Below are 20987 nucleotides of genomic sequence, written 5' to 3' on the forward strand. Positions count from 1 at the left end.
CCATGGACTGCAGCACGCCAGACCTCCCTGCCCCTCACCATCTCCCAGTTTGCCCAAGTTCACATCCATTGCATTGGTGATGCCATCCAGCCTTCTCATCCTCTGACGCCCTCTTCCCTCAACCATTCCGAGCATCAGGGACTTTTCCAGTGAGTCAGCTGTTCACATCAGATGACCAAAATACTGGAGCTTCAGCTTCTAGACCTTAATCCTGAGGAAATAGCTTCTTAACCGGTTCTAGAACACAACGTGGGAATTTGGGACTCTAGTCGCCGCCTAACTCCGGACTGACTGCTAGCTGGGTGGGCTCTCGTGAACAGTGCGCACGCGCGCGCAGGGCACGGCCGCCGACGTGAGGCGTGCGGGGCGCGTGCGCAACAGAGCCGCAGGGTGGTGCTACTCCTGCAGCGGTGCTCCGGGGACTCGTGTTCCCGGCATGGGCATTTCGCTGTCGCCGCTGCTGACTGTGCTGTCGCTCCTCTCCGGCCGGTGGCTCGAACTAGGTCAGTGTGCTGGCCTGCCCGACTGTCCCAGGAGGCAGGAGGAAAGGGCTGGAGCGCTCGGCCACCGCGGCTGGCAGCGCCCGGAGGTACCTCCCAGAGGCGGCCAGCTGGGCGAGGGGGTTAACAGCTCATATCGTTGTATTTCACTTTTTTTTTTTAAACTTTTAATTTATTATTCTGGAATCTTTTGAGCATAAAAAAATTAATAAAACAAGCCTCTCCCGCCCGCCCCCCGCGCCTCCCCCCGCCCCCCGCCACGTACCTGTTTCCCAGTTTAAACAGTTGCCAATTTTAATCTTGCTTGTTTGTAACCCCTTCCATTTTTCCATTCCTCTGGGAGATTTAGTTTGGAGTGAATTGAGGCACAATACAGTTTTATTCGTAATTATTTAGTTTGAGTAGCCAAAAAGACAAGAAATCACACACACACACACACACACACACACACAAAGTATCACTAACTCTCCCACCTAAAAAATTAACAATACTCCTTAATGTCATTAAACATCCAGTTAGTGTTCAAATCTATCTGCTCTGTTCTTAAATTATAGTTTACTTGTGGAATTAATGTCCAAATAAAATTCAAATATTGCTATTGTGTGTTGTTTCTTAATTCTCTTTTAGTCTGAGAATCTCCTGCTTGCTCTATTCCACCCTCCAGCCTCCCTTAAAGTTGATTAAATCATTAGTGTGTGTCAGAATGAGATCCAGAAAAGGGCCAAAGATAAGATTCTGGGGGACATGAAAACGTGTGGACTCTGCCTTTAGGGAACTTAGAGTACTTAGACATCTTTAGGTAAAAACACAACAAAGTAGTACATCAAGCCAGAGGAGTGTGGCCTTTAGGGTCTTGGTTTCTTCCTGTCAAATGAGGGAGTTGAAATAAAGATCCTTTTAATACTATGATTTTTTTTTTTTTTGAGGTATTCAAAGAGCATGTATGAGAGAGTTCATTCGATTATTTGATGATAATTTTTGTGCACTTGTGCTAGGTGCCAGGTATAACCTGGGAAAATAGATGTAGTTCTTTTCTTTCTTATGTAATGGAGAAGAGGCAAAGAAACAACATGAGCGGAAGAATGAATGGAAAGTTGATAGATGTATTTAAGGCTATGCTGTTGTTTAGTCGATAACTCGTGTCGGACTCTTGCGACTCCAGGGACTGTAGCCTACCAGGCTCCTCTGTCCATGGAATTTCCCAGGCAAGTATTCTGCAGTGGGTTGCTACTTCTTTCTCCAGGGGATCTTCCCAACCCAAGGATCAAACCTGGTCTCCTGCACTGGCAGGCAGATTCTTACAATGTTTAGATTTATCTCACTGGGACAAAGGGTTGTCATGTAGAGGGACAGAGAGGTAAAGAAAGAAAATCATTTGTTGAAAACCTACCATGTGCTAAACATTTCACACATTTTAATATAGCCATGCATTTGAGTTAGTTAGATATTACCCCCATTTTATAGATGAAGAAACTGAAATCCAGAAGAAGTAATTTGCCCAAGGTCATTCAGCAAATTAAGTGGCAGAATAAGAATTTAAAGCCAAATTTTTCAGCCTCCAGATTTTTTCACTATAGCATTGAGTCTTACATATGATCCAAATATTGCCACTTGTTTTATATATATTCATGTAATTAATGACCACTCTCTTTTTCCTCTGCAGGAAATGGGCAGACAGTCAACATGGTCCAGCTACCAGGTGGGCGATTCCAGATGGGAACTGATTCACCAGATGGCAGAGATGGTGAAGGACCTGTCCGGGAGGTGACGGTAAAACCCTTTGCCATCGACATATTTCCTGTCACCAACAAAGACTTCAGGTACTCCCAGTGTTCTTCCAGGAGAAGTGACTCCTGGAAGAGTTACTCTAATAATATTTCACAATATTTAAAAGGAGCTTAGCTTGTTCACTATCAGAATATGACCTTTGCAAGTGTTATCTGCATTTTTCAGATGAGGAATCTGAAGTCCAAAGAGTCCTCATCTTTCATGAGTGGCCAACTGGGCCTGTAACTCAGATCCCCTGATTCTTGAGCCAGTGGATTGTCCCGTGCACTGGGCATAGCACTGAGAAACATGGGCAGAAGTCAGACACTCTTCAACAGAAGAGGATGAATCGGGAGAAGGGGCATAATAGTTGAGAGTTCCTTAAATTCCCTTTATATTGGGTTGGCCAAAAAGTGCGTTTGGTTTTAAGTTAAAATGACGTATTTTTCAGTTTCAACAAGGATGTTACTGAACTAACTGAACAGACTTCTTGGCCAACCCAGTATTACTTAGGGAAATGGAATTATTTCCAGAATCAAACATTTTGATTCCAGCTTAATCTAAGAAGCCATGTTGAATGCCTCAATGTCCCCAAAGTGATACATTTTGGGTAGGCTAAAGTAGAAAATGATCCAGCACATGTCAGTAATTTACCTTCAAACAGTGGAGGGAGGAGTATATAGAAAGGAGGGGGGAAGGAAGAGGAAAGGATGGGAAGATAAAGCAAATGTGAAAAATGACTCAAATTTTACATTTGTGGATTTAAAAGTTTTCAAGATCAAAACTTGCTGGTGAAAATTGATTCAGGAGACTCAGGCTAAAATAAGCATAAAGATTGTCAGTAAACTCCTCAGGCCTTTTGACTCATTGGTTCCACCTCTAGGAATTTGTCTTGAAGAATTAAGGTTGTCCAAAAAAGTTTAGCTAAAAAGGTGATCTTGTAAATAAATGTTAACAATTTAAGGATCACTTAAATATATTGCATCAATATAACAGAATACTTAGCAGCCTTAAAAACCTGTTGTCAAAAAGAGATAGTTAAAAATGTTGTGAAGAAAGGTTACAAAATACTACATAGGATTTGGCCCAGTTTTTTAAACTATGTGTGTAGAATGTATATGTGTTAAAAAGAACTGGAAGATGCAATATTGCATGAGGTGATGGATTTTGCTCATGTTTTTGTGATTTCCAAATGAAAATAATGACAGGAAGAACCTTATAAAAGCGATTTAAAAACCCTTGATTGGGGACATCCCTGGCAGTCCAGTGGTTAAGACTCTGTGCTCCCAAGGCAGGGCACTGGTTCAGTTCTTGGTCAGGGAACTGAGAGTCTGCATGCTGCACAGTGTAGCCAAAAATAAATAAATAAATTAGAGATGTCATCTTAAAAAAAAAAAAACTTGGTTGTGGAGTGAAGAGGGAGAGAATATAGACAGTTGTATCTTGGTGTGATAATGGATGGTTTTAGTTTTTTCCTTTTTCTTACCTATGTTTTCTCATTTTTCTATAATATAATGTTATATATGCTTTAAAAAATATTTGTAAAAGGAAAGTTATTAAAATCAAAGGAGAAATCACTTCTGATCAGGCTCACACCACATGATGACAACCATAAATTGCTAGCTAGATAGATGCATTCTTTTATGTTTCAAATGATGACCTTTTAGATGAAGGAAATATAATGTCACCCCCAGAAAGCCCCTAAACTTTGCTTAGAACCTGTAATCTGTGTTTACCTCTCTGGTAAGAGTCTCAAACCATTCAGATGGTCAGAGGTCAATAAGTAACTATTGCTACCAAATCTCGCCTCCTCCTCCATTCTTAGTACCCCTTTGATGGGTGAACAGTGTCTTCTAATATCAGAGGGCTAACACCAACCGGGTACTCTCAGTCCAGAGAAAACAATCTGTCTTATCCTGGAAATCTGCATGTTGAAATTGGCTCAACCATACCAAACTATATGAAAATCCATTATAAAATCTCAGCAAGTCATTTCTTAAAACAAATATTCATTTGTTTGGTGACATTGGGTCTTAGTTGCAGCACTTGGACTCTCTAGTTGTGGCTTTCAGGTTCAGTAGCTTCTCGGCATGTGGGATCTTAGTTTCCCTACCAGGGATTGAACCCGCATCCCCTGCATTGCAAGGCAGATTCTTAACCGCTGGACCACAGAGAAGTCCCTCAGCAAGTCATTTTGATTTGACTCAATTTCTCTCATCTGTCTGAGGGAGATAGTAAAACCTATTCTCCCTTCCTCCCATGATCGATGTGAGATTAGGTATGTGTTGAAGAGAGACCCACTCCCTGCCCTTGAATCTTCTCAGCAGCTTTATTCATTATCTCCCAAAAACTGGAGATAACCCAGATGACCTGCAGCTGGTGAATGGATAAATGAAATCTGGTCTATCCATCCAGTGAAATACTACTCAGCAATAAAACTGCCCCCCCCAAAAAAAAAAAAGGAACAAACCACTGACATTGTCAACAACATGGATGATTCTTGGAAGCAGTATGCTAAGTGAAAGAAGCCAGACCCCAAAACTACATACTGCCTGATTCAGTTTATGTGAATTGACATTCTGGGAAAGGCAGAACTATGGAGACAAAAAACAGATCAGTGTTTGAGGAGGCATCGGGGAATTTTGGGGGGCAGTTAATGGAACTGCTCTGTATCTTGATTGTGACAATGACTATATGGTTTATCAAAACTCACAAAACTATACCCCCAAAAATGTGAATTCTCCTGTTTGTGAATTGCACACACAGAAACAAATTTTAAAAGAAAATCTGCTCAGGCTCTCAGGTTAATTCCTTGTAGTTCCTAAAGACTCTATGATGTGTGACTAATAGGATAAGGGTGTATGAGGTTTGCTGCAGCAAGAGAGGGTGAGGGTGGAGCACAGACGCCTATCCGCTAAACTATGAAATCTCTCTTTTTAGGGAGTTTGTCAGGGAGAAAAAGTACCGCACAGAGGCTGAGGTGTTTGGGTGGAGCTTTGTCTTTGAGGACCTTGTCTCTGATGAGCTTAGAAACAAAGCAACCCAGAGAATGCAGGTAAGAGAACCCAGGCTTGCAGCTGGGTTCATGGGAGTGGGACCTGGACCGAGAAGCCTATGGGGTCTAGGGGGTCACCTGGGCCACCGTAGAGAATCAAACCTGAGAACCAGAGGCAAGAAAGAAGCCAGAGAGACCCACCCTGGAAGAGCCAGATGAACACACACTCCCGGGAAGTTCACTCTGTGCTGAGGTCCACAGAGAGAGAACTGTAAGATGCAGATAATACACAGGGTTCAGCGTACTCCCTGGACCAGCCAGAGAACCCCTGGAGAAGCCTCCTTCTAATAAGGGTGTTGAGGTGTCACACTTTAAAGATTCTGAACACAGGGGCTTCCCTGGTGGCTCAGTGGTAAAGAATCTGCCTGCCAATGCAGGAGATGACGGTTTGATCCCTGATCCAGGAAGATCCCACATGCCAGTGAGTGACTAAGGCCGTGTGCCACAACTACTGAGCCTGTGCTCTAGAGCCTGGGAGCCCTAACTACTGAAGCCCATGAGCCACGATAAGAGAACCCACTGCAACGAGAAGCCCATGTACCGCAACTAGAGAGTAGCCCCACTCACCCTAGAGAAAAGCCCGCACAGCAGCCAACACCCCACACAGCCATAAACAAATAAGTAAAAGATCCCAGACACAGCCTCACTTGGACCACCTGAGTCTCAGCCTGAAGTCTCTGCCTCCTGGATGTCCGTCAGGAAGGTGCCTCGCTGGGTCAGAGCACCTTGTAATTGCGCTCCTTCTTTTTTGCAGTCTCTCCTCTGGTGGCTCCCCGTAGAAAGGGCATTCTGGAGGCAGGTAAGGGTTGGTTCCTCAGTCTTGTTTCCTACCCCTGCTGACTCTCATTGTGGAAGCCTGGCTTCCCGTGATCCCTTGCCCATCTGGGAATACTGAGTTTTAAAGGATGACGGAGAAATTTCAGGGAAGCAGCCAAGCTGCCCCGTGTGCTCTGCACCAGTCCTTTTACCCTGGCCCATCCCCTTTGTCCCCTTTCTCCCTTTTGTCTCGTGTAGTCCTTTCTGTCTCTGGACCTCTCCTCGCTCACCAGGCTCTCTCTTCCTACTTCCTTGCTCCATCTAGTGGTAAAAGCTGAACTCAGGCACCCTAAGCCTAGCCTTCCTCAGACTTCCATGAGCTCCCAGAAGCTTGTCTCACTTCATCCTGGCTATCAGCCTGCAGGTCCTGGCTCTGGCATCCGAGAGAAACTGGAGTTCCCAGTGGTACACGTGAGCTGGAATGATGCCCGTGCCTACTGTGCTTGGCGGGGGAAACGGCTGCCCACCGAGGAAGAGTGGGAGTTTGCTGCCCGAGGGGGCTTGAAGGGTATAGAGATGCCAGGGCAATCTTCCTTGATTCTTTCTCTCCATCCTGCCTTGCATGGGTGCGGGGGCGGGGGAGCTTCAAAGGGTGGGACGGGCTCACACTCCCTGGAGTAGTGCTTCTTACACTCTGTGGTCATGGATCAGTTGTTACTGTTATTTCTAATCTGTCTCAAACCAGTACTTCCATAAAATACCATAAAAATTAATAACTAGAAAATGGAATGAAAAAACAGACATACTTTTTTTTAATTGTTGGAGATTCCACAGACATGTGCCACTTCAGATAAATACAATCAGAACCACATGGCGTGAGGAAAAGAAAAGTATTCCCTACGCTGGATACCTTTTCCATAGCTGTGGAGGGATTAATGTGACAAACTGCTATTTGTTCGTAACTCAGTTATTTCTCAATCCTAACTAAACAAAAAGTTAGAGTGAAATGGCAATTCCCCATATTCACTGCCTCTACACACTCTTTGAATGAACACCAGCTAAACCCATAGTCAGTATTATTCATGTGATAAATGAGATTGCTTGTTCATTGATCCAGTCTAAGTCCAGTGAACAAATCTCTCAGTGCTTACCCTTGGTTTCTGTACTTACCCCAGCATGAGTGGGTAACAGATAGTTTACAGAATGGCACTGGTCCAAATCACACCTAGGATTGTGCTGTCCAGGAACAGATCAGAAGTCAGGGGCTCTGAGTGCAGTTCTGTGAGGACAAGGGAAGGGTGTGAGATGTCAAAGTGAGTCATCTTACTCTTCTTTCTCATCACCTCCTCTCTTCCTTTCGGTCCCCTCGCTCCTTCTGTCTTTCCCTTCTTCCCTAACCCTTTACCTCTCCCCTCCTCTGCTGTCTCCTTGCCCTCCCGGCAGGTCAGGTGTACCCCTGGGGAAACAAGTTCCAGCCAAACCGCACCAACCTGTGGCAGGTAAGACAAGTTCCTCGCCCTTGTTCTTTTCTGAGGGTGTGGATTGAGACTTGCTGCAGGCTGGGCATGGCATTAGGCCATGGGACTCAGGGGCCTCCGTGTTCTAACAGACCGGAAAAGGGGTAAAGCAGTAAAGGGATAAAGCGAAAGACAGTGTAGTGGGGCTGCGGTGAAGATGAGCAGTGTGTGCTCAGGAGCGCATCCCTGCCTGGGACGGTGGGGGAGTGACTGGACGGTGAACGTGCCATTTGAGCTGGTGGAACTGAAGCTTGCCAGGAGAAAAATGGGGGAAACACCATGCGTGTCAGCAGTGGGAAAGGGTCCAGCGTGTTCAGAGATGTGACAGACTCTGAGGGCTGGCACACAGAGCTGCTGCCCTCCAGTCGAATGAATAAGTTGAACAAATGACATCAGCAAACACTGGTTACTTGTTCCAGAATCTTGGTGGTAAAGAGCAGGAGGTGAGGAAGGCAGGGTCAGGGCAGGTAAGGGAGAGTGAAGCCTGTTGGTGGTGGAAGGGAAGGGAAGGTGGAAGGGAAGGGGAAGGTGCAAGGGAGCACTGGTTCCTGTAGGGAGAGGCGGGGTACAGAGCGGGGAGACAGGGCCTTTCCTCCGAAGGCACGTGGGGTTCATGCAGCTGAGGGAAGTCGCTGAGAGTGGAGAAGTGGGTGGGCTGGGCGGGTGTGGACATACGGGGAACCACAGACTTCCTAATCCAGCCAGGAGGTCATGGTGGAGGACATGAGGCAGCTAGCTTGGGACCTCAGGTCACTGCCCCATGCCCTTCCCCTACCCCAGAGGGTACCGCAAGATGGCCTTGGTTAAAACCCCTCTGGGCAAGTGGATGGTAAATCCTGTAACCTAAACATCCCTTCCCACCCACCCCAGGGAAAGTTCCCCAAGGGCGACAAGGCTGAGGATGGCTTCCATGGCGTCTCCCCCGTGAATGCTTTCCCCCCACAGAATGACTATGGTAAGACTACACAGCGGGTTGCTGTCAGCGCTCACAGGTTGGTTGGCTGGATGGTTCTGCCTGGTAGTCGAGGCAGGAGAAGCAGTGCTGGGAAGGATTCGGTCCCCTGGGCCGTTGTTGGTCAGGGCGGGTGGAGGTGGCATTCCCAGCCAGGGCCTGAGCTGCTGCTGTGCCACAGGGCTCTATGACCTCGTGGGCAACGTATGGGAGTGGACGGCGTCACAGTACCAGGCTGCCGACCAGGACATGCGTGTCCTCCGGGGGGCGTCCTGGATCGACACAGCCGATGGCTCTGCCAACCACCGGGCACGTGTCACCACCAGGTGAGGGGCTGGGTCCTGGTCTCCTGGAGCACAGGTAGCACCGGAGCTGCTGTGGGTGCTGCTTCTACACCTCTCTCTCCACTGGGGGGTGGGGTCCAGAACAGAAAGCAAGCCAACCTCACCAGGTAAAGCCAGGAGCCCGGTGCCTTTTCCTGCCAGCTCTCAGCACCAAGAGAGACTGTGTCTAATGTCTTAATTATATGGGTTTCTCTTATCCTCATAGCTAGGCGTGCAGAGGGAGGGGACTGGAATGGCCACATCAATAGGTCATGGCCAGGGATCATTGAAATATTAACTTTTCTAACAAAGAGGGCATGTAAAAAAACATTTTATGCAACCATTTTGTTTTACAATCAAGGAAAAATAGTCTCAGGGCGGTCCTGGGCCTGCTTATTTCATACAGATGATTAGTGATGGTTAGTGCTGGCCCCTGAATGGTAGAGTTCCCAGCTCCCAAGTTGCCTTCTAGGACTTTCTGCTTTGTCTGTAGATTTATTTTGATTAATCTCCTTGCAGCTCCTCCTGCTCCTGGTTTCTTTAAGGATGGTAGAGAGGCCATGTGGATTATCCTCACCTTTTTTTTTTTTTTTTAATGTTTATTTACTTATTTATTTGCTGCATTGCATCAGGCAGGATCTTTCATTGTGACTCACAAACTCTAGTTGTGGCACCTGGGCTCAGTAGTTCAGTGCACTGGTTTAGTTGCCCCAAGGAATGTGGGATCGTCATTCCCTGACCAGGAGTCAAACCCCATTCCCTGCATTGCAAGGTGGATTTTTAACTATTGGGCCACCAGAGAAGTCTTTCCCCTTTTACCTTAGGACAAAGGAGTGGAGAAAGTATTGGTCTGGGGACCAGGAAATTGGGTTTGCTGCTGATTCTGCTGAAAGAGTGGTTGGCCTTGGGCAAGACATGTAAATCTTCCTGGTATCTGATTCTGGGGTCTGTGAGATGGTGAACAAAACCTACCCTCCAGAGCAGTAAGAGAAATAGCAAATGCAGGAATCCATGTGAAAGTTCTTTGAAAAGTGTGAGTACTGATTGAGGCTGTGATGGTCTCACTTGTTGCCAACAGGTTCTTTTTGGCTGAGTTATTAGTCTAAACTACCAACAGTTGGAAGTTATTAGCACGGCCTTTCCTGCCTTCCATGCAGTCTCAGGACCAGCCTCGCTTCCTCCACCCTGTCCCAAGGTCCCTTCTTACCTCTCCCCACTCCCCAGGAATGGCATGCCCTCTGGACCTGCCCTCATACCACTTTTCTTTCAAGACTAGGCCCTCCTCAGTCCCCAGCCCCCAAACCCCCCAGACCACAGAAGGCCCTGGGAGCTGGAGCAGGAGAGCTGGGTGAGGCCCAGGCCCCTTTCTCAGCAAATGTCCATTCTCTCTCCCATTCTCTGGTGGCAGGATGGGCAACACTCCAGATTCAGCCTCAGACAACCTAGGCTTCCGCTGCGCTTCCGGTGCAGGCCGACCGCCTGGAGAGCTGTGAGTGGCTATGCAGAAACCAGAAGAGTCCTGTGGCACCCAGGCCACTCCCCGGCCACATTCCAAACACAGCCAGACTCCAGATGACCTCCATCCCCTTCCCTATCCTCTGTGACAGGCACCTCTCCCCAGGGCAGGAAAGGACCCTGACCTCCACAGAAGGGTGATACTGTGTCTTGGAGAAGGGGCCCAACTTATTGATTGTGGCCAGGAGCTGGATGTTTCTCTTAGAGGTCAGATATTGACCATATAGGGGCCACATATTCAAACAGTTAGGTCACAGTGCTCAGAAAGGCAGTTTGTGAAAAAAATTTTCAATCTGCTCCTTCCCCCTTTCATGATGTCTGACCCAGGGATCTGACATTATTCAAGGCAGAATCTCCCCCAACCCAGGAATTGAACCAGGGTCTCATGCACTGCAGGTGGATTCTTTACCAACTGAGCTCTTAGGGAATCCAGAATCTCCCCAGGCCTCCTTGTTTTCCCAGCAAGTTGCCATAGAAAGAAAATGATTCCTTTATTTGCCTTATTTGTGGGGTTTCACACATCTCCAAGGGAACCTGGTTTCCAGCACATGAAATGCAGTTCCGTGGGCTCTTTAAAGCTCAGTGTCAGTCTTAAAAGGGCCTAGGAGAACCATGGATTTACCAGGTGAGACTGTGCACCATGGGAGTCGCAGAATGAATAGTACTCAGAAGAAACAGCAGATGATTCCCTTTCTATTGTTAATTATGCAAGGGCGCCCACATGCCTCGATAAACGTCCCCAGAGAAGAACCTGCTCCCATGGTGTCACTGGGTATTGTGGGGTCAGTAAAAATCACCTGTGTGATTCTCAGACTGTTCTCTTTCATCCTCACCCTGGGACCCCCTGGGCAGTGCACTGTCAGTAACTCTGGGCCTCCAGAGGAGAAGTGGAGATGGTAGTACACCTAGGCAGTGGAGCTGCATAGAGGCTCCAGGTTCTAGACCACAGCTGGTCCCCTAGTCCGGGGGCCTGGCTTCGGCTGCACTGACCACCAAATGATGCCTCTGAGAGGGGAGAGTGGCCCCAGTTCCTGGGGTCCTGGCCAGGGCCAAGTGTACCCTCTGGACAGGGCCCTGCACACACTCTCACCCCCTTTCGGCGGCTTCTGCACCCTGCCTGACCCCCACCCCACCTACCCCGCCCGCCCTCCGCTCAGAAGTCCTCCTCAGCCAGGGAGAGGAGCACGGCCTTGGGCGTGTTCTCGAAGAGGGCCGCCCGGTTCTGCTGCTGCCCTTTCTTCACCCAGTGACCATAGATCCGGAAAGCATAGGCGTCGATGAGTCGCCGAAGAGGCCGGAGGGCGTAGGGGTCTCGAATGACGATCTCCCGGGTCACGGGCTTCACCCGGCGGTACTGGTAGTAGATGCGCACTGAAGCCAGCACCGTCAGGCAGATCACCTGCGGGGGGCGGGGCCTGAGCGCTGGGCCACACCCCCAGGCCTGTCTCCTCCCGCGTCCCGCGCAGGCCGACCCGAGCTCGGATGTCTCCAAGCCTTGTGTGGCGTCGGTTGGGCGCGTCCTACCGTCACCGCCCCCCGCCCCCCAATTACCCCCATTCCCGCCCGACCCGCAAGCGCAGGCTTTTAGACTATCAGCAACAGAAGCCGGAAGAAATTGAGCTGGAACCATCATAGGGCTGGATGGGAGGGGAAGGGCAGGTGGTCGTAAGGAGTCCGTATGAAGGGCACTGGGGGCTTGGGTTTCAGGGGCCCTGAGTGGGAGGTGAGCCCGTAGTACCTTGAACTTGCCCCGGGGGCTGAAGTGACGCACTTCCTCCACCACGTACTGCTGGAAGAAGGGGTGCGCCAAGGCCTCTTCTGCCGAGCAGCGCCTCTGGGGGCTCACCACCAAGAAGCGGGAAACCTGAGAGAAACATGGTGGAACGGAGGACGTGTCAGGCCGGGGTCTCTCTCGCAGCAGGCGCCTCCATCTCTCCCACCACTCCTCCCCCGACCCCCAACACCCCCCCCCCCCAACTCCAACACCAACACTGGACTTGCCCCTTGCCTGAGCCCGGGAGCCAGCACACCCGGCCTCTCACCAAGTCCTTCACGGTGTCCGAGTAATCATCCCATTCCGGTGAGCCAAACTGGTAGTTGCCACTCATGATCATTCTCAACATCAGCATCTGCTTGCGATGCCAGAAGGGCGGGGAGCCGGCCAGCAGCGTGTACATGATGACCCCCGTGCTCCACCTGGCATCGGGGGAGCAGCGGAGGGAGACAGGTGGGCGGGCTGTAGCGCCCACCCCATCCCCCTTCCCCAGCCAGGTGCTCCCAGTCAGGGGAGCACCCCTGTCCCTACGGGTCACCTCCCTCCCCCCAACACACTCACATGTCCACCTCCTTCCCATAGCCGGGGTGGTCATCGTTCATGGAGCACTCGATGATCTCAGGGGCCAGGTAACTGGGGGTCCCACAGACCTCTGCAGGGACAGTTTCCATCGGGGCAGGTCAGCAGAGGCACATGGAAGAGAAAGGCCCACAGGGACAGTAGACGTGGAACTGAAGTGGTATGGCCGGACTGGGACTCTGAACACGGCCCCAGGCTCAGAGCCAAGGGCAGGCCAGGGTGCTAGCTCCTATGGCCACCCACTTGGGGCCTGTCAGTGGCTTGGTCATAGGAGCCAGCACTGGGTTGGAACACAGGCAGTGGGAACCTGGCTCAGCCCAGTCCCGGGAAGAGAGAGCCAGCCTTGAAATGGTAAGATTTTTTATTCTGGGGGGAAAAAACCCAGGCAGTCCCTGTTCCCGGGAGAGCTGATGAGAGAGCCTGAGCCCCTAACACGGGCCGGGGCCACGTTTCCAGACCTCGCAGCTTCTCTCCTGGCTCCAGCTGGCAGGAAAAGCCGAAGTCTGTAAGCTTGATGTTCATGTTATCGTCCAGGAGGATGTTCTCAGGCTTCAGATCCCGATGCACGATGTTGAGTCTGTGCAAGGTGGCGATCACCTCCAGCAGGGCTCTCATGATCTTCCTGGGGTGGCACAGGCACACGTTACCCTCATCTGCTACTCTGCAAGGTCAGGTAACAGGCAGGGAGACCAAAGCCCATAGGCCAGCCTGACTGCAAGTGACGGAGGACTCCAGACAGGCGGACCCACCTAGGCTGGGTCAAGGAAGGAGGGATACCACCATAGCCCACAGCGCACACTCCCCAACCAGACCAGTGCATGCCTCGCTGCCTCCACAACCTCCGTGCCTAAGCTGGACTCAGACAGGAAGTAGGGAGAGGGGCAAGTGGACCCTCACCTGGTCTCTTTCTCACTCAGGGTGACCTTCTCAGTGAGGTAGTCAAAGAGCTCCCCTCTCTTCATCCTGCGGGGACAGAGGATTTGTCACTGGATGGCCCAGCAGGTTACCCCCTCCTTACCCTATTTCCCACCTAACACCTCCAGGGGTAAAGTGGCCCACTCCCCACTAAGGACCACAGTCTGCAGGGAGGAGCTGGGGAAGTGAGTGGAGAGGCTGTCTGGGAAGGTTGGAGTAAGAACAAGGGACACTGGAGGGGTGGGGTGCCACCATTGTGAGGGTCCCCCATGTGTGGGAGTGACAGCATGGACTGGGACCCATCAAAGCCAAAATCAGAGTCGGGGGAGGAGAAAGGGACCCTGAGTCACTGGCCCAAGGTCCCAGACCCAGATCAGAAGGACCAGAGTGTCCTGTCTTTTTCGAGGAACAAATGGAAGCAGCAGCAGTACAAGTGATGGAGGAGCGGTTTTGCCTATTTTTGGATTTTTTAGAAGTGTGATTCCATCTTCCCACTTGAGAGGATCTAGAAGGAGGTCTCTGCTGGAATAATCTAGTTACACCCTGGAGGGCAACTTGAGGCAGCATTATAAATAACTTCCCAAGCAACTTCTTCAAAGGTTAGAGACATTTGAGCTGCCCCCAAGGGCTCTACAGGACTGAGCCACTGAGCAGAGTTGAGACAGCTGCAGCTGGGCAAGGCTGGAGGGGTCCTGGGAAAGCCTCCCTTGGTTGAATAAAAAAGGTGTATCCTGCCCACCCCTCCAGGGAAAGCAGGGTCCAAGAGATTTTGGCTAGTATCAGAGGGAGACAAGAAAATCCTTGAATTTAGCTGATGCAGCAGGGAGGGGAGTTCTCTTTGAGGAGCAGCCCAGAAATTACAGATGTAATTCAGACATGATCAGTACCATGTTCTTAAAAAGCAATGTGTGCCTCCGGTTTTGATCACTTCAATTCCATTTTAAACACACTAGGAGAACTCACTAATGGCAGAGCAGCAGCAAAAAGATGTACCAGTAAACGCTGGGACACTGCAAGGGCCATCAGCAGGCTCCTGCCTCCTACAGCTGGCAGTTTAATTATACACAAAGGCCAAATTAAATGGTGTCTCCACGAAAAAAAGTAACACTGTGCATGTTCAGTATGGCGACAAAAAAAAAGTTCCAACAATACAAAATCTGCTTGAATAATTCTCTGAAGTAAATCTAGTCCCTAGATGACAAGGAGCTTATCTCAATAGTCCTGTTGGTGCACAAGCAAAGGAATAGTGACGTGTTGTTGACAGTGATGATGGTGATGATGACAATGATGATAATGTCAATCTTTGAACTACATGCCAAATACAATCTCTACCGCCTGCCTCTCTCGTGGGCCTCTTGCCCCAATACTGCCTCAGCTCTTCCCTCTGCTGGGGGCTCCTTCTCTGGGTCTTGGCTGGACTCCATCTCGCCCTTCATCCAGGTCTCTGTTCAGGTCACTTCTGGAGAACATTCCCCACCCGCTCCCTCTGACCCTTGCTCAGCTCTGTGTGTCTGGAAATGTGCATAACTCTGTGTGTGTTTTATGACTTGATTGCTTTCTCCTCACTCTCGGTGAAAACTCGTGCACGCAGTAGGTTTGCCTATCCTCAGTGTCTAGAATAAGCATTGCCTGGCCGCCCTGGTCATCACATGGTAGTTAGTAATGACTAGCATTTACATTGTGTCAGTCCCTGTGTATTTATTACTCCTGCAATCCTGATGAGAAAGCTGATGTGGAAAGTAAATCGTCCAGCCCAGAAGGGACGCAGGGTTCAAAACCAGGCAGCCTGATCCCAGGGGCCTGATCTGCCTAAAACTTCTGTGTCCTTATTTGATGTCCACCATGTAGGGGGCTGGCTTCTGGTCTCCAGGAAGCCCTGAATGGGGAGAATTTTCTCAGTTAGGCCCCAGGCCTGGGTACTTACAGATCAAACACCAAGAAGAAGAAGGTGTTGGTCTCATAAGTGTCCTTCAGCTGTACTGAAATGGAAATGGCTCATCTCAGGAGCAGAGGAGCCCAGGCGGGGCAGTGGAATGCAGGGGTGAGGGGATTAAAGGCGCTGTGGGCTGACTCAGAAGCTGGAGGGGGTTTCAGGGTTCAAAGGAAGCCTCCCCCTCCCCCCAGGAGAGGGGGCAGCCAGGGACTTTGAACTCCACATTCCTCCACCCACACCCCTGCCTGTCATCCCTTCTGTAGGGCTGAAGGAAGAGGCCTGGAGCTGAATCCTGGGAGCAGGAAGTTGGAGCTGGGAGCCCCAAGCCTCCGGGCACTGCGCCGGCGGGGGCCCTGGGTTGCGGGAGACAGTCTGGGTGTTTCTGGCTAGCTGCACTGGGGCCACACTCCCCGGCCGGGTTATCAGCGCAGAACGGGGGCAGGGCACCCTGCCGTGGCTCGGGGCCACCACTCACTGATGTTGGGGTGTCCCGAGACCTTGCGCAGGATGTCCACCTCCTTCTGCGTGGCCTCTCGCAGCTCCTGCACCTCCTCGGAGCTGAAGCTGCCCCCGCCGGTGATGTCGATGATCTTCACAGCGTACTCCTGGCACGTGGGCTTGTGGATGCAGCGCCTGACGACGCTGCTCACTCCCCTAGGGGTGCAGAGGACAGATGGTCCCGGGGGCCCCTAACCCCAGGGGGAGGCCCACATTCAGGCCACAGCAGAGAGGTCCTGCCTTGTCCCCCAACTCCCTGTGAGCTTCGGGGCAGCAGTCCCCAACTTTGGGGCCCATTTTTGGCACCAGGGGCCAATTTCATGAAAGACAGTTTTTCCATGGACCCGTGGGATGAGGGATAGTTTTGGGATGATTCAAGAGTGTTACATTTATTGTGTACTTTATTTCTATTAGTATTGCATCAGCTCCACCTCAGAGCATCAGGCATTAGATCCTCGAGGTTAGGAACCCCTGCTTTGGGGGACGGAAGGTTGAAGAAGGCTCCGGGGGATGGGGGCGATTTGCCGGGAGCCAGAGGAAGAAGTCTGCTTTCAGGCCTCCTGGTTTCCGTCACTGCTCTTTCTCAGCTCAGAGGAAGAAACCGTACACCCCTAGGACCCCGAGCTGCATTCTGACGCCTGACCCCTGACCCTGAGCCAAGGCTGGATTGGATGTGCTGTCAACAGCTCTGGGGTGGGGGGTGGGGCTCCCTTTGCTGGGAGGGTCTCTGATCTGGGTGCCTTTATACCTGCTTCCTCCATCCCAAACCCCAAACTGAAGTTTTCTCTAAGTGGACAGTGCTTTGGAGATGAAGACGGTCAGGGCTCAGGGTCAAGGAGAGATTGCTCCTGCCCGCAGAGCCGTCCAGAGGCTTGGATCGCACTTCTTGGGGGAGGTCTGGGCCTTACCTGCCCAGGATCTCCTTGGGCTCATAGTTCTCATAGAAGCTCTGTGCAGAAGAGGAGTCCGGCAGCGACTTGTCCTGGGTCATATCAGCTCTAAGAGGGGAACAGAAAGAAACCGTCAGCCTTCCTGACCTAGGGGATGTGGTCTGTGAGGGCTAAAACCATCTCTCCCTTAGCTTTGTATGTCCTGGCAGAGGGCTGACCTCTTGTGAATATTCAAAATAAATGCTTGTGAATTTTATAGATAGCCAATGGGAATGTGCTGTATAACACAGGGAACTCAACCTGGTGCTCTGTGTCAACCTAGAGGGGTGGGATGGGATGGGAGGTGGGAGGGAGGTTCAAGAAGGAAGTAACGTAAGTATAGCTATAGCTGATTCATGTTGATACATGGCAGAAACCAACACAACACTGTAAAACAATTACCCTTCAATTAAAAATCAATAAAATTTTAAAAATAAAAGATAGTTTAAAAACCACTTGTGAATTTTAAGAAAGCTCTGGAAAGAGCTCAGCTTGCTTCTCCCCACTGGTGTAAACTCTTGTGACCCCAGTTGACCACGTGGCTCGCAAAATGTTCTCCTTGTTAGCTGTTGCTCCCCAGAAGGAGCAGCAGATGGTCAGCCAGGTCCAAGCCCAGGTTTGAGGCAGGAATCAGACCACTGGGCCCCAGGGTTAGCTCTGACAAGGCCAACACACCCCTGGGTTTAGGAAGTACCACCAACAAACTCTGCAAAGGACAAATTAAAGTGCTGTTTCTTTTTCCTCTTGGAGGAGATGAAGCCGGTCCTGCTTTCCTTTGCCTGCCCTCTGCACTTGTGGAAAAGGTGAGAGACTTCACCGGGCGCCCCCATAATCTCACCTTATTGCTCCAGTAGTAACTGTCCTACCCGGAAAACACCTCTCCTTCCAGGACAGGCTTCCTATGCTTCCCACTGCTGCTTCCTCACTCCTTCCGTCCTTACCCAGGACTTCTGTCACTCTCCCTCCTTCTCTCTTCCTTCCTTCCTCTGTTCTCTTTCCTCCTTCCTTTTCCCCTTCCTTTTTTTAAAAGGTTTTTTTTTTTTTTGCCTATATTGTTTTATTTGGGGGGCTGCACCACTGGACATGCGGGATCCTAGCTCCCCAACCCAGGATCAAACCCACATCCCCAGCACTGGAAGCCTGGCGTCTTAACCACTGGACTACCAGTCCCCTTTCCTCCTTCCTTTCTTTCATACTCTGAGAAGCACTGTGCCAGGTGCTCCGAGGGAGGCAGAGCTTGATGGGTGAGTCCTGGTCCCGGCCCCTGGTGTCACTCATGGACGTGTGCCCACTCCATCCAACTGTGATGGTCTCTGGGACTTCCCAACCACCCTTCCCGCCGGGCCCAGTGCAGGCGTATTACTAGTGCTGCTCCACAGATGTAAGTCAGCGGCCGGAGGGATCCCTCTGGTCCAGATTCCTGCCCACAGGATGGTCCTGTCCTCAGCATGCCCCAGGCCCTACCTAACGACCAGTGAGCCCTGGGTGGTCCCGCTGCAAGGCAGGCAGAGTGGAGCCAGGACACTCGGGCCTGGACTCAGAGGAGCTGGCCGGCTTTGCTTCAGGAACGTGGAGGCCACTGGGCACCGAACTCCTTCCTCGCTTGGAGGATTTGAGGAATGGAGAAAATGCTGTACCAACTGGAAAAGGGGCAGAGAGAAAACGGGCACGAGCTTCCGCTCAGCACAGCCAAAGCTGCCTCTGGTCCCACTTCCATCTCGCTTTCTGGGTCCAAGAAGGCCTGGCCTGATCAAGGGGCCGGTTTGCTGACTGGCGGCAGCCTGGGCTGCCTGGAGACAGGCTGGCTGTTCCAGGAAGCCTGGTGTCCTCACTGCTGGGTGCCTGGTTACCGGGGGAAGGACAAGAATAACAACGGTCTCCTCTGCCAGCGGCAGGCCTGGCACTGCCTCCACTCCACCCTCGTCAGCAACCCCGGCTGAGCACAGGAGTGTCTGTTCCCCAGAAAAATTAGCCCAGTTCCTGGTGAGTCCTGTAAAGCTCCAAGGCGGGCATCTGTTCCCCTGCTCCCCACCTCTCAAAGCCAGATAGGAGGTCTCTCCCTTCCCCCAGCCCTCCATGCGCAGAGGGTGTATCCCAACCCAGCCTGGCATGCCATCCCATCCAGGGGCCCCATTCCCTGGCACCACCATCTCCACCCGAGTTCCAGCACTGGGCGGGTAGGTAATGAGGTCCATCTTGCCCCATCCCCTTGCTCTAGGCCTAACTTGGGGCCAGCTTCGTGCCTCTGTCCACTGTCCCCACCTGCATCCCCCAAGGCACCCCTTTGTAAAGGGTCCCCAAATGCGAGGACGTAGCCCGGTCCTTTTTGGAATATAACATCTCTCCCCAAAACTGACAGTCTGCAAACAGTCACAGGGATCTACTTTCTGTGGACAAATACCTTCAAAAGTCAGTGCTGCCATTCTCCTGGGTTCGTCTACTGTCAGAAGTGAGAAGTGGGCCTAGTGGGTTTGGGAGGGTCTTCTCTACCCCATGACTTCTCCTGCTCCCCACCAGGCTTTTATCACTCACTGACCCAGCTACTCACCGCTATACCTCGCAGGCCCTGGAGTGAACGTGATGGGAATCCCAAAGGTCCCGGACCCGCCCAGGGAGAGGGGACAGCGGAGGACTGAAGCGTGTCCTGAGCAGACACTTGTGGCCCGAGTAGGATATCTTGCTGTTCTTCCTTCTACTTGAGGACGGAAGGCTGATGTGCCAAAAATAAAGCACAACTGCAAAGCTGGGATGCTGGCCAAGGCTTGGCAGGCCAAGTCTCACCAGGGGATGACCTCTGGTGGAGGGTGAAGGAAGTTCGGGTGGCCTGGGAGCAGGCAGGACAGCATGTGGTGATCAGTCGGTGACCAGTCTTCCCTCAGGAGCTCACTAAGCCTCCCTCGGGAGCTCACTAAGCCTTCCGGCATGTGGGAGAACAAAGCCAGCTTGCCAGGAATGCACTGACTTCTCTGTGTGCTGAGCGCTCTGGAGACACCCCTGTGCGCCAACTCTGCAGCCTGGCTGTCCAGGGGAACTGATCAGCTATGGTTTGTGTGGCTGATTGACCAAATGCAGACCTCAAAGTTTATCCCGGACTCCATCTCTCATCAGCCTCCAAGATTTCATTCTTAACTCATTTTGTTTTCAGCCAGCAGTTCCTGATGAATGAGAGGAGGTTCATGTGCCAGGAAAAACACTTGGGCGCTAACTGTGGGCGGCTTTGGGCCCTTTGGGTTAGGGTCCTCATCAGTGTGATTCTAGCTTAAGAGGTTGACAGAATTGGAAATAATGTATGCTGGCATCAAAAGGACACTTAAAAAATATTTCAGAGAAATTAAGCTTTTTCCTATTTATTTTTTATTTATAATGTATTTGGCTGTGTTGAGTCCTAGCTGCGGCTGGAGGGGTCTTTGATCTTCTTTGCCACTTCTTTGCATGAGGACTCTAGTTGCGACATGTGAGATCTACATCTCTGACTCAGGCCTTCTGCATTGGGAGCGTGAAGTCTTAGCCACCAGACCACCAGGAAGTCCCAGTAGACACTTTTTTAATGCTCTCTCATTCCAAAGCTACTTGTTATTCAAACCCCTAATTCTAATACACCAAATGAAGAAAGGGATAATACAGTGCTTCATACAGATGCCGAGCCTATAAAAGCCCACTTAATGAGCATTTTACAATGTACTGCAAATGTACTCTCACTTGAGCCCCTGAAACTCTGGTATTAAGCCAATTTTAGAGAATGTGACTTGTTCTATGAGGTCACCAAGTGGAAGGGCCTAAGTCAACCCCAGGTATACGCCCACATGCTCTTTCCACGTCACTACCTCTTTCATTCTAGGGAAATATTTTGCTGAATTGTTACACAGAAAGGAGTTGTAAATGACTTTGTCTCTATCCATAAAGGCCACCAGCTTACTGAGATGCAACATCTGGTCCCAAGGATGAAAACATTTAAGTCCCCTCTTACAGTCAAA

At 50.8% G+C, this 20987-nt stretch overlaps 2 protein-coding genes across 7 annotated transcripts; one reads left to right on the forward strand and one right to left on the reverse strand.

The window, feature by feature from the left end:
• Positions 1-368: 368 nt before the first annotated feature.
• On the forward strand, positions 369-19268 carry SUMF2 (sulfatase modifying factor 2). 4 transcript variants are annotated; one of them, XM_059881231.1, is made up of 10 exons: positions 369-503; positions 2164-2320; positions 5208-5322; positions 6077-6121; positions 6496-6646; positions 7522-7577; positions 8466-8550; positions 8729-8873; positions 17764-17816; positions 18219-19268. In XM_059881231.1, the coding sequence occupies exons 1-9, from the start codon at positions 437-439 to the stop codon at positions 17768-17770; spliced, it is 828 nt and encodes a 275-aa protein (XP_059737214.1). In that variant the 5' UTR covers positions 369-436; the 3' UTR covers positions 17771-17816; positions 18219-19268.
• On the reverse strand, positions 10852-19673 carry PHKG1 (phosphorylase kinase catalytic subunit gamma 1). 3 transcript variants are annotated; one of them, NM_001046486.1, is given in 10 exon segments: positions 10852-11784; positions 12124-12249; positions 12428-12581; positions 12721-12811; positions 13197-13360; positions 13636-13701; positions 15578-15632; positions 16062-16240; positions 16993-17082; positions 19562-19673. In NM_001046486.1, coding segments are annotated over 9 exon segments (1164 nt in total). In that variant the 5' UTR covers positions 17076-17082; positions 19562-19673; the 3' UTR covers positions 10852-11538.
• Positions 19674-20987: the final 1314 nt, after the last annotated feature.

This window comes from Bos taurus, chromosome 25, assembly GCF_002263795.3.
Source record: "Bos taurus isolate L1 Dominette 01449 registration number 42190680 breed Hereford chromosome 25, ARS-UCD2.0, whole genome shotgun sequence".
Lineage (NCBI taxonomy): Eukaryota > Metazoa > Chordata > Mammalia > Artiodactyla > Bovidae > Bos > Bos taurus.

Coding starts and splice junctions, on each gene's coding strand:
- SUMF2 (XM_059881230.1), top strand. CDS start 437: ATGGGCATTTCGCTGTCGCCGCTGCTGACTGTGCTGTCGCTCCTCTCC. Junction 2,321..5,207: donor GTCACCAACAAAGACTTCAG/GTACTCCCAGTG, acceptor CTCTCTTTTTAG/GGAGTTTGTCAGGGAGAAAA. Junction 7,578..8,465: donor ACCGCACCAACCTGTGGCAG/GTAAGACAAGTT, acceptor CACCCACCCCAG/GGAAAGTTCCCCAAGGGCGA.
- PHKG1 (XM_059881415.1), bottom strand. CDS start 19,436: ATGGCAGCACTGACTTTTGAAGGTATTTGTCCACAGAAAGTAGATCCC. Junction 16,241..16,992: donor CCCAAGGAGATCCTGGGCAG/GTAAGGCCCAGA, acceptor CTGCACCCCTAG/GGGAGTGAGCAGCGTCGTCA. Junction 15,633..16,061: donor CTCGGGACACCCCAACATCA/GTGAGTGGTGGC, acceptor TTTCCATTTCAG/TACAGCTGAAGGACACTTAT.